The sequence below is a fragment of the Myotis myotis genome, unplaced genomic scaffold (genome assembly GCF_014108235.1).
Source record: "Myotis myotis isolate mMyoMyo1 unplaced genomic scaffold, mMyoMyo1.p scaffold_m19_p_13, whole genome shotgun sequence".
Taxonomy (NCBI): Eukaryota; Metazoa; Chordata; class Mammalia; order Chiroptera; family Vespertilionidae; genus Myotis; species Myotis myotis.
The window spans coordinates 48,370,829-48,383,346 of record NW_023416317.1 but is presented as its reverse complement, the minus strand read 5'-3'; the positions used below and the strand labels follow the sequence as shown (position 1 = coordinate 48,383,346).

General features: G+C 45.8%; 1 protein-coding gene across 50 annotated transcripts in view; it reads left to right on the top strand.

The window, feature by feature from the left end:
* The window catches only part of LRRFIP2 (LRR binding FLII interacting protein 2), a 99,828-nt gene extending 87,426 nt beyond the window's left edge, over positions 1–12,402 (top strand). For 49 of the 50 annotated variants that reach the window (XM_036333009.1, XM_036333002.1, XM_036333013.1 and 46 more), the window contains 5 exons: positions 1,487–1,536; positions 7,655–7,778; positions 10,248–10,327; positions 10,924–11,028; positions 11,462–12,399. In XM_036333009.1, coding sequence (XP_036188902.1) covers positions 1,487–1,536; positions 7,655–7,778; positions 10,248–10,327; positions 10,924–11,028; positions 11,462–11,572 — 470 coding nt within the window. In that variant the 3' untranslated portion in view covers positions 11,573–12,399. Of the gene's footprint in view, positions 1–1,486; positions 1,537–7,654; positions 7,779–10,247; positions 10,328–10,923; positions 11,029–11,461 lie in introns of all 50 variants that reach the window. The other variant, XM_036332976.1, reaches the window with a different exon arrangement.
* Positions 12,403–12,518: the final 116 nt, after the last annotated feature.

The window sequence follows — 12,518 nt, the reverse complement described above, 5'->3', positions numbered from 1 at the left end:
TCTGAGCCTTATCTAGATCCTTAATGGGAAGAAATCTGGGCACATTATTTTCAGACATCCTTGACCGTGGGAGACCAGCATTTGGTCATTGAAGTCCCCCAGCTGGAAGCACTGTGGGTATACACACATTGCTTTTTCACTTAGAGGTAGCCCATTGCTTTTTCAATTAAATATAAACCTTCTGGTCCCAGGGAACCAGTGGGCCGGTAGGCGACTTTCCAAGTGTATTTTCTTCCTAGAGCATCTGGTTCTGTGTTCTGCTTATCCCAGGGCTCTTGCAGCTCTTGCCGCCTCATTTCTTAAGGCAAGAAACAGATGACCAAGAAGGCAGATATCAGTGTTATTTCTAGAGCAGGGCTTCTGAGCCTCTTAAAGTCCAAGCCTCTTCAATTTAACCCTTTGAGAATCTAGTGACACCTCGCTCAGGAAACCACACAGATGCTACCAATTATCTCCACTAAGAATCCTGCTCTACAGGAAGAAATGACCCAGATAGATACTGTATCATCAGCCTCCTTTTACTTATTTAAAAAATGATCTCTTTTTCATGTTTTCATAGATGTGTAGGTTACCTAGAAAAGTGGGCTATAAGAGTGGGGGAAGTAAAAAAACTCTTCTAAAGTTAGTGAGCACAGTCTCGAATGTACAGACTTTCAGAAATGTGATTGTAGGGCACTTTGATGAATCAGAAGATGCTAGGAGAGAGAGCTGCTCTAGAGAATGGACTGAGGGTATGATCCAGAGCGTTTCCTCTGCTTGTTTGGAAGGTGCTGAAGAAACCGAACACAGTTAGCTGGGATCCTGATTGGTTGTAGGAGGTGCTGGCTAGGTGTCAGCTGCTGCTTTTATTCATCTGTGGGTATCCCCTCAGCCCAAGGGGCCTGTAGTAATATATGTGCTCCTCCCTCCAGGCCAGGAGCAGTCCCAGTGATCCTGCTACAGAGCCTGATAAGCCCTTGATGGCCTGCATTTTAGAGCTGGGCCCATCCTCCCCCCACTTGCTGTTGTGGGCCTTTGCTTCTTCCAGCATTGTGTTCCTCTGTTTTTGTTTTTGTTTTTTTTGTTCCAGCTTCTCTTCTCAGTCCCACTCTTGACCCCTGTCTCCTATCCCATATTTTGTTTTTTCCTGCTAAGGGCTTAATTAAGCTTGTGGGAGCACTCTTAGCATTTGAGTTGTCTACTAGGGAGAGCTTGCAAAGTTTTGAAACAAGGAAATGATCTTTGTACTTCAGTTTGTCTTTAAGTGGAAAATCACTGCTCTAGGGAGCACGTGTATTTAGTGCCCTGATAAATATCAGTTGTGTGGAAATATGTGTTGAATAATGAAGTATTTTTCCTTAACACCATCAAGCCTTCATGTCTTGATAGAGCTGTAAATTGTTTATCAGGTAACATTTGCTCTTTCATAATTTGTAGAATTATTTTTAATTGTTCATATACTACATCATTACAAATTTAAGTTTACAACCTTTTTTGTTTGTTTTAGATGTAAGGCTACGAAAACTTGCTGGAGAGAAGGAAGAGCTACTATCACAGGTAATATTAATTGTAACTAAGTCACATGGTAAAATGTTAGCAAACTGTTGTACACTAGAAAGAGATGTGCTTATTTTAAATATCAGCACTCAAGTCAGATTTGAAGGATAAAAAGATAATTCATATTTTACCTCTTTGTTATTTCCTGTTTTTTAAAAATAACTTATAGGATACATAGTTTGAGGGTGAAACAGTTCTACAAACTTTGTTATGAAGCCGGAAGTGCTCTGCCCTGCCCCCCACCCTTACCCCAAACCATTCCTGCTTGGTGCTTTTACCTGATTCTTTGGTGTATACCATTCTTGTCTATTTGTATACTAGAGGCCCGGTGCACAAAAATTTGTGCACTCAGGGGGAAGGCTGGTTCCTCAGCCTGGCCTGTGCCCTCTCGCAGTCTGGGACCCCTCAGGAGATAACGCCCTGCTGGCTTAGGCCTGCCTCCGGGTGGCAGAGGTCAGGCCCAATCCCTAGGTGCAGCCCCTGGTCGGGCTCAGAGCAGGGCCAATTGGGGAGTTGGGGCGCCGCCCCCTGTCATGCACAGAGCAGGGCGGATTGGGAGGTTGCGATGCCACCCTCAGTCACGCTCAGGGTAGGGCCGATTGGGGGGTTGGGGCACCGCCCCCTGTCACACTCAAGGCAGGGTCGATGGGGAGGTTGTGGCGCCACCCCCCGTCACGCACAGAGCAGGGCCAATCCGGGCGTTGGGGCGCTGCCCCCGTCACGCACAGAGCAGGGCCCATCAGGGGGGTTGGGGCTCCTTACCCTGTTACGCACAGAGCAGGGCCCATCAGGGGGGTTGGGGAGCTCCCCCCTGTCATGCACAGAGCAGGGCCCATCAGGGGGTTGAGGAGCTCCCCCCTGTCACTCACAGAGTAGGGCCGATAGGGGAGTTGGGGCACCGCCCCCTGTCACACACAGAGCAGGGTGGATCAGGGGGTTGGGGCGCTGCCCTCTATCACCCACAGAGCAGGGCCGACCAGGGGGTTGGGGTGCCGCCACTGTCACACTCAGGGCAGGGCTGATGGGGAGGTTATGGCTCTACCTCGTCACACAGAGCAGGGCCCGTTTGTGGGGGGTGGGGGGGGTTGGGGCGCCGCACCCTGTCACACACAGAGCAGGGCCGATCAGGGGGTTGGGGTGCCGCACCCTGTCACACACACAGCCGCAGGGCGATCAGGGGGTTGGGGAGCTCCCCCGTATCAGGCACAGAGCGGTGCCAATCAGGAGGTTGGGGCACCTTCCCCTGTCACGAACAGAGCAGGGCGGATAGGGAGGTTGTGGCCCCGCCCCCTGTCACACACAGAGCCGCAGGGCGATCAGGGGGTTTGGGCGCTGCCCCCTGTCACGCTGATCCCAGTGCCGGGAGGCCTCACGGCTCCGCTGATCCCGGTGCTGGGAGGCATATTACCCTTTTACTATATAGGATAGAGGCCTGGTGCATGGGTGGGGCTGGCTGGTTTGCCCTGAAGAGTGTCCTGGATCAGGGTGGGGGTCCCCACTGGGGTACCTGGCCAGCCTGGGTGAGGGGATGATGACTGTTTGCAGCTGGTCACACACTCTTCAGGGTGTGGGTCCCCACTGGGGTGCCTGGCCAGTCTGGGTGAGGGGCTGAGGGCTGAAGCTCCCAACTTCTTTTTTTTTTTTTTTTATATTCTCGGCCAGCTTTAGCTCTGGCTCCAGCTCTTAGGCCTCTGCTGCTGAAAGCAGGTATCTGGTTTGTTTGGGTTCTATAATCGAAACAATGTATAACTCCAGCTCTGAGATCCCGCTCGCTGAAAGCAGGTTTCTGGGGTTTTGTTTAGCTTCTATATTTGTTACAATGTTTCAGACTGCAGGCTCAGAGGCCGGCAAGGCAGGCGGGGAACGTTGGTTTCCTCCGTCACTGAAGCAAGCAAGCCTCATGTTAGTTTCAAACTGCCTGGCTGCCGGCCGCCATCTTGGCTGGCAGTTAATTTGCATATCTCCCTGATTAGCCAATGGGAAGGGTAGCAGTCATACGCTAATTACCATGTTTCTCTTTTATTAGATAGGATAACATGCTTATATTGCTTCTCGATTGTTCTGTTTTTGGCATTTTCTATTGCCATCCATCTGTGGAAGGTGAGCATTTAGCTTTCTTTCATCCCCTGTTCCTACAACACATGTATACCTCCCATCCCCACATCCACCTAATAAGGGAACAGTGTCTTTCCAGTCCTTTCATGTTATTAGACTCTGTCAATACTCCTCACAGTGGAGCCTTGTAGCATCTAGGACTGCCTCTCATCTCTTCCACAGCTCTTCATTTCCCCCAAAGCAGATATTGTTCTTTTCCTTTCACTTGCTTTTCTATATGTTTATTACTAATTTAGCTGTAGACTTTCCAACGATAGGTTAAATCCATTATTTAGTAGGCGCTATTCTAGGCATTTGAGATATTTCAGTGAACAAATTAGTTTAAAAAAAAAAATTACTGCCTCAGTGGACCAAACATTCTAGTGGTAGGAGACCAAGCAATAAATAAGAAATATAATTAACTAGAGAGGACTGGTGCACAAACTCATGCACCGGTGGGGTCCAGTGGCCTGGCCTGCGGGGATCAGGTCAAAACTGGCTCTCTGATATTCCCCAAGGGGTCCCAGGTTACAAGAGGGCAGCTCTGAGGTGACACACCCCGGAATCGGGCTCCCTCCTTTCTGGTTCTGGGTGTGTCACCCATGAACCTTAGCTGCCAAGTGACCACAGCTCGGCAGTTCCTGCGTTGAGCATCTGCCCCCTGGTGGTCAGTGCCCATTATAGCTATTGGCTGGTTGGCTTGTTGGCTGGTTGCTTAGGATTATATATATAAATAGCAGATTATGTGTTATATTAGAGATTTGTGTGAATGCATTTATTGTGTTTCTCCAGCCACATTAAGCTTTATTGGTGCAGGCATGGAGTAGGCAGTTAGCTTTTATCAGATGAGTATAATAGGCAGAGGAGGCAAGGGTGTGTGCAACAGAGTGGTGATGGACCTAGAAATTAAACTGAGTAAGGAGGTTTGAGAGGACATCCAGGAAGATCAAGGCACACTGGAAAGAAATGGAAGCAATGGATTACAGTGCCAGTGGGATCCAATGATTTTTGGAGTTGGGGTCCCGAGACAATGAGCTGGAAAGATTTGGAGTAGCGGTTAGAGAGGAGATACGTGGATTGGATGTATGTAGAGATTGCAGTTATCTAAATCAGCGGTTGCCAGCCTTTCGGACCTCACGTACCACCAGTGGTCTGCAGACCACCGGTTGGTGACCACTGATCTAAATGGTGAGCTATAGTACATGACTGTGGGAGTGAGTGGCTGAGGGCAAGAAGGGACAGATGCCAAGATCCTTAGAGAGGAGGTGTTCCGGAAACTGAGATATCAGTTGTAGGAGAAATCCATTACTTAGATGTATTTTGAAACTGCCAAAAATTAAGACAGGAATAGTTTTGAGGGAGTGTGAGACAGGAGCTAAAACAGCGAAGAAAGAGTGGGATGATGGCAATGTTGAGGGGTAGTGAGTATAATTGGAAGAGATAAGATTAGGAGTTTTAGGGAGGTTAGAGGGAGAATAGTTTGGCAACAGCAAAAAAAATAAGAGGACACCCATTCCATTCTCAGGCCCAGCAATGGGAGGGCTGTGGGAGAAATACAGGGCTGTGGGAGTACTTAGAGGGCTGCAGAGGAAGCAGGATCCTGTTAGAGCACTGGGGTAAAGGGAGTGCTCAGAGCAGAGATGGAGGACCAGGAGGCATTGCTGATAATAGAATGGTAATCCAGAGGCACAATGGAAGAGTTTCAGGCTTTGGGAAAGATTAGGAGGTGAAGACAGAAAGAGCTGTACAGAGCCTTTGGGGGAAGAGTGTAGAAGTATGACCCTTTTTGAGATGGACATAAACATAGTGTTGGGGATATTGAGATTAGTCTTGGCTCACTCAAGGCAGATAGTGGTGACCCTGTGTGTGTTGCAAGGGCAGAGGTGTCTGGGAAGCATGAATTTAGTCCCAGTGCAGCGCTCGCCCGCCCTTTCCCCGTTAGGGGAGTGGCGAACTTGTTCCTGGTGCTCAGGCTTCCCCTTGACCCCTGCTGATGGAGTTGAGGACACAGTTGGCAAGGCCACCTGGAACTGAGCATGCAGATTCACCTTGAGTGACCCTTGAAGGACGAAGAGGCATGGGAGGCTTTGTCCCTTTGTCCCAGAGGTACCTCCCCTTGTGTGTGGGCGTGGGTAGACTGCTCTGGATTGTGCTTGTGTGATGGTAAGAGTTGTAGGCATTTGGGGAAACATGACTGGTTTCCGAAGGAGGGAGACAGACTCGGGCACTGATGCTCTGACTTCTTGTTTCTCTCCTGTTTTTCCACCTCGCTTTTTGTCTCTTGCTTTACTTTTTAAAAGTTTCTCAACTTTATCTTCTAATACTTTTGTTGAGTTTCTATTTCTGCAGTCATTTCAAGGACGCAGATATTTTCACTAATCTCGGAGGATATCGGCCAACTGGTTGCTTGGTTTTCTGCTGTCTGCAGTTTGTTTCCTTCAGATGCTCTTAGCATGTTTATTTGGTCTTCAGTGTAAGAGTGGGGAACCAGAAAGCTGATGGGCAACTCTGAGGTAATGGGTGAGGCTTGCCCAAGCTTTTGTGAAGATTGATGTGGCTGGGTGTTTGGTTGGGAGCCTGCAGTGTGGAAAGGTCGGTCTTTCATTTTAGGCTAGTCAGAGCTCAAAGAGAGCCTCCGTCTTCTGCCACAGGTACGGCCCAGCTGTCTGGCATTGTGGAGCCTGAGTGTGGTCCAGAAGCCTCAGAATCCAATACATTTCTGTTCCCTTGATCTCCTTGTTTTCCACAAGTGGCACTCCTTTCTCCACTGAGCCTTGCTTTTTTTCTCCAACCCAGAGTCCCTTTTAATTTTAATTTTTAGTTTATTTTGCAAATTTTAAAACTTCAGCTTTACTAGGGTATAATTGGTGTAGAATAGGCTGCACATAAAGTATACAAATGTGCATACCTGTATTACTGTATAGGGCTGTCATAACAAACCGCCACAAACTGGGTGGTTAGAACAATGGAAATGCATTGTCTCAACAGTTCTGGAGATGAGAGGCTAACATGGGATTAGCCCTGCGTTGGTTCCTCCTGAGGCCTGGAAGGGCCATCTGCCCCCTGCTTCTCTTCTGGCTCCTGGGGTTTGCTGGTCATCTTTGGCATTCCTTGGCTTATAGATGGCATTCGTCACATCGTCTTCCCTCTGAATGTGTATCTCTTCATCTGGAATTCTTTTTATAAGACACCAGCCATATTGGCTTAGGGGTCCTCCCTGTTGCAATATAAACTCATCTCAGCTTAACTCCGTGCATCTGCAATGGCTCTATTTCCAAATGAGATCGTATTCTGAGGATTTCAACAGATGAACTTGGGGGGGTGACAGTATTCATAATGTGTCAAAGTTCCTGCACCCTCGGTAAACCTTCCTTCCTGCACCCTCTTCCCTCCCCCTTTCCAGGCAACCACTGATCTGCTTTCTGTCACTCTAGATGAGTTTGCTCTTTATGGAGTTATATAATTGGAATACACTTTTCATACACTTATTTTGAGATTCAGCCGTGTTGTTGCCTGTCAATTGTACTTTCCCCTTTTTTGGCTGAGTTTAGATGTATCACACTCCATTGTGCAGATGCACCACAATTTGTTTATCCTCCTGTTGATGGGCATGTGGATTATTTTCAGTTTTGGCTATCATGAATAAGCTACTCTGAACGTCCTTTATTAATGTATTTCTGTGTATAGAAAATTTTCTAAGTAAGAATATTTAACCTAACTCTAAAACAAAAGAAAAATATCTAACTGCCCATAGAATTTCCATTTTGAATAAAAGTAACAAATAATACTGAAAAGTGATGTTCCAAAACCCTACACAAATAATAAAATAGAGCTATTTTTATGGGTGCTGGTCCTGGCGCTCGCCCCTCTCGATGTTTGCTCACAGCTTCTCCTAGCACCGTTAGGAGTGTGTCCCCTTGGTGGGCACTCAAGGAAATTGCTCCTGAATGATGTTTGTGGCTGACGAGGATCTGCCTCCTTTGACAAACTGGATTTTGCTGACATGCCCATGATTCTCCTGCAGGTTAGAAAACTGAAGCTGCAGTTAGAGGAGGAGCGGCAGAAGTGCTCCAGGGGCGACGGCACGGCGGCTGGTGACCTGGCCGGGCTGCAGAACGGCTCGGACTTGCAGTTCATCGAAATGCAGAGTAAGTGCAGTCGGCCTGGGCTGTGTCCTAGAAGCGGGATTGTAAACTGGCTGCCAGTGTCATGTAATTCACATTTCTCAAGAAGAGCTCTTACAGATTGGTTCGTCCTCAGGTTGTCCAGAAGAGCAGTCAGGGCAGTAATGGGGCCGAACAGAAGCTTCTGCTCACCTGCGAGCTTCAGGATGATGAGAGCACTTCCCTTCTAGGCAGAGTGATTTGTAGGAGCATTTTGCAAATAGTTGCATCCTGACACTGTCCTCTTCCATACCCTCATCAGCTTGAAGCTCCCAAGCAGCACCCTACCTAATGTTGTGGAATTCATCTTGGAATAATTGGAGGGATATATTTGGAACTAACTAACACTAATATTGACTAGTTCCAGAACTTTCTGTTTTCTTGTTAACTCTAATTTTTATTAGATGGAATTTAAAGCAAGGCCACAATGTAAACCTACTCCATTTACCTACTCCAGTTTTTCTCCCTTTCTACTCTTGACCCCATATTATTATAAATGCCTACTGTAGTCAGAGTCATTCCCATGGTAGGGACTGTTCAGAAGCTGTTCTTATGTAGATACTATATAATTCACTAGCAGGGATACTTTTCTTTTCCTATTCAAATAGCATTTCTGAGAACTTATTTTAAAATATTGGTTATTCCATGGCTTTTTCACCTAAATGTTCTGAATTAGGCCAAATAGAAAAGAGTTCTTGGATTAAGGCTTATTAATACTGTTAATACCAACCTTTGAGGTTAGGGATATATCCTTTCTTGGATATCAGTTACAACCCTTGTGATACTTCCTGGTGAATATTTTGTTCCTGAAATGTCGTTTTGGCATGGAGGGTAGATGAAGACTGGGATGTGACAAGAGGTAGGCTGATTGATTAGGAGGTTGTGATGATGAGCTAAACCACTATAATGATTGTCAACAGTCTTAGAGAGGGGACTGGAATAGATTTGGAAGAGATTGGCCTAAAGCAGCAAAATCAAAAGGAATCATCCTGAGGGGGAATGTACTAGACTTATGTGTGAATGCGTCCTAGTGTGGGTAGGCGGTCGCCGGTATTTGCGGAAGGTGGGGAGAAGTACCACCTGCAGCTATACATGGAGGTGAGCTGAGAAGGATGGGCAGGCTGGGCTTGCTGGAAAAGACAAAAGCAGGCAGTACCCTTGCACCAGAAAACCAGGAAAAGGACCCTGTGACTCTTGGGTCTGGACACTGCCTTGACTGTAAAGTATGATGTTGTGGAATGGAATTTCAAAACACAGATGAAATGGCTGAGACAACAGAGTTAGACTTTGGAAAACAGGAAGGAATGGGTGGTTTGGAGAGTGAGAAGGAAGCAGCACATTTTGATAACAAGTTGCTGAATTAGAGAACTAGATCGTGAAGCTTCTGTTTTAGAGCCCAGAATAGGGCTCTGACTCCCAAGGGTGGCTTTTTGGGAGAGGGTTTTATGACCCCATTACTTTTAAGGTGACAGTAACTGTCTACTTAGAACAGCTGTTTGCATTGAGGATATATAGGAAGTTATTTATAATTTATAACCTTAGCTATGTGGAACAGCACAGAAGTTCTTGAGTTAGGTAGATTATATTTGGTTTTCTCCTGTAAGCCTTATAATTCTTACCCTATAATCATTTCAGAGGGATATTTTTATTAAATTTGGCTTGTTGGAGGGATTTTTTTCTCCCCCGTCATTTATAAACTTATTAAATGACTTACTTCTTAGGTCAAATGTATAGCTATTGATTTATATAGCTCTACCCATACCACATTATCATATGTATGGAAAAGCATTTGTTTCAGCAAATATTTATTAAGCATCCACTGTGCAAAGCATTTAGCTAGATACAGAGGTGGATTCAAGAAGGCTAGACAGGGCCTCTCTCCTTACAAATAAATGTTAGGAAAGCATGGTAACTATTATAAAAGAACACAGGCAAAATGCAACAAGAGAAGTTAGGGTTATTTTAAGAGTCATGCAGGAGGTGAAAATTGAGCATAACCTTGGAGGTCAGTTAAGACTTAAGTCGGGGGTGGGGAGCAAGGGGCACTAGAGGTATGGGGGAGCAGAAGGACAGCGGTGGGAAGGTGCAGGGCTGGGGTCCGGGAAAATGGAGGGCCTAGCCTGTGAGCACCGAGGCTCCCTGGGCCATAGGACTGCAGAGAAACTGGCTGACAGGGCTCCTTGCTCAACGCTCTACCTACACGCATCATGGGGCGAAGAGTGAATTTTCCTCTAACTCCTGATCTGAGGGATACTGTTGTAGCATAAGTGCTAGAGCTTCTGTAGTGTCCACAGTTCCAGGGGCTGGGTTGCCGGAGGTGCCATGGTCGCCCTGTGTGCATTTGGTTTGTCTTCTTAGACCGCACGGCCCTCTCCTGTGCTACAGAGGGAGTCATTGCCTGGTGGGTCACACCTTCACCCCTCAGAGGTGACTGATTTTTCTCTTCTGTTCTAGGAGATGCTAATAGACAAATTAGTGAATACAAGTTTAAGCTTTCAAAAGCAGAACAGGATATAACCACCTTGGAGCAAAGTGTAAGTACTTCGAATGGTGCCAAGTGATTTAAAGTCCCTTAAAACACATCTGCCTCCTGCATCTAAATGGCTAACCCATGCATGCCTTTGGGCGGCCATTACACTTGGATCTCTAGAAAAGCTCTATATTAAAGTGGGAAAGCCAGCAGAGAACATCTGGCAAGGAACATCCGCCTTCTGTTTCCTGTAAAAATATAGAAAACTGTAGCTGTAATTCTAGTTGTAGATATTGCATGAGAATTCAGAGAGATCATAGTTTATAACAAAATGCTTTATTGCACATTTCAAAATGTCCAAAAACTTTTCCATTCAGTGAGTCTCCTTCTGTGATGTTACTTTGGCACTTAAACACTATGGTCATCATAAAACTTAACATGGGAAATTGGCTTATAATGACTCTACAGCTGTAATCCTTTGGGGACATTTCTTTATTTATAAATAGCAGTTGGGCTCTGAGAGGACCTATGACTCACCCTAAGGGGACTTGTTAGTGTTAGATTACTTAGAGTTTTAATAACATTGTATTTCCATCTTGGCTGCAAAAAAGTGATGGCTTCTAGTGCTCAGTTCCAGAGGCTGTGTTCTCATATTTACAGATTAGCCGGCTTGAGGGACAGGTGCTGAGATATAGAACTGCTGCTGAGAATGCCGAGAAAGTGGAAGATGAACTGAAAGCAGAAAAAAGGAAGCTACAACGAGAGGTACTTGTTCTAACATGCTTTCTGGAAAACATCCCTAAAAGGAAAATATCCTTGGGAAGTAAATTCTTTGTTGCATAAGGAATTTAATCCTGGGTCCAATCTGAAGGAAACAGCAGTGGAGTCACTTACTCTTTTCTGTTGGTGTTTGACCCACACAGTGACTGCCATTTTATGTTTTGTTCAGTTACATAAGAAAAGGGAGACTTTTTATTTTTTAGATCAGGTCTATTTCTCCAGCTTCTGTAGATCCTGTCTGTGACTAATACTCAGTATTACTGTTTACGAGTGGCTGATTGAAAAAAAAAATTAGGCTGTGGGATCCTATGCGAGCCCATCAGTCAGCAGCGCGTCCACGTCCCGGAAAGTTGGAAATAAGGTGGCACTTGGTTTTGTTTCTGACTCTGTGAAGTGACCAGGTTCTCCCTGCCTCTAGTTACGAACAGCACTGGACAAGATTGAGGAAGTGGAGATGACCAACAGCCACCTGGCCAAGCGGCTGGAGAAGATGAAGGCCAACAGGACAGCACTTCTGGCCCAGCAATAGGGAGGCCACCACCTACCTGGGAGTTCTGGGCCCCACCCAGAGGGACGGACTTCTGCCCATTGACAAACCCCTCTCAGTACTGTTTGAGTTTTGTCATTAATATAGCCACCTTTGTATTTTATAATTTATGAGAGAATGAAATAGGTTTGAATCTTCATGAATGAACACTTTGGATTTTGTTTGTAGTTTAATTCTAGACTAAGAACTGGTCCATGCTATTTTTATTTTGGTTTTTTATTTCCGTAATTTTAGCATCAAGTTTACTCACCATTTGCCCCCAGCTGCCTCAGTGACTGGGCACTCGGAGGCCTCGGCCCGGGCGGTGGAGGACAGCGATTCTGAGTGCTCACTGAGCTGCTTGCCGGAGACCTCAGAGAAAACACAAGTGCCTTCTCCACAGTGCAATTCAGACTTCAGTGATCTCCAGTGGTCAAAGACATGTTCCCTCATGTCAGATAGGTTTATATTTTAGTGAAAAAACAAGTTCACAGGCGGGCAATATATGTTTCACTAAAATTTATATGTTTGGAGAAAAAAAGCCTTTTTTGTAAAATATTTAAATTTATATAAGAAAATGTTAGAAAAAGATATGGGGAGTGTATATAAAACTTGCTTTATTGCATGGGGCAGGGAAAGCCAAGGCCTAATACTCTTAAAGTAAGAGTAGGGTCCTTAGTCTTGAACATCAACTGTGCTGTATCTTTTAAGGTATTTCATCTGCTGCTTCTTTGTGGAATGAAACCTCAGACAAACCCAATTTGGGGGGTGGGGGGACAGGCAGGTGGGACATCTGCCTGGAGAGTCTATTAAACACACCCTTTGGCTGACGACAATTGGCTACTGACACATTCATTTTGTTAGAGGAGCCTTTAAAACAAATCATGGCAACCGTGCCTTATCTTGCCCCTCTTTTCTCTCCTTCTTAAGGAAAGTTCTGGAATGTAGA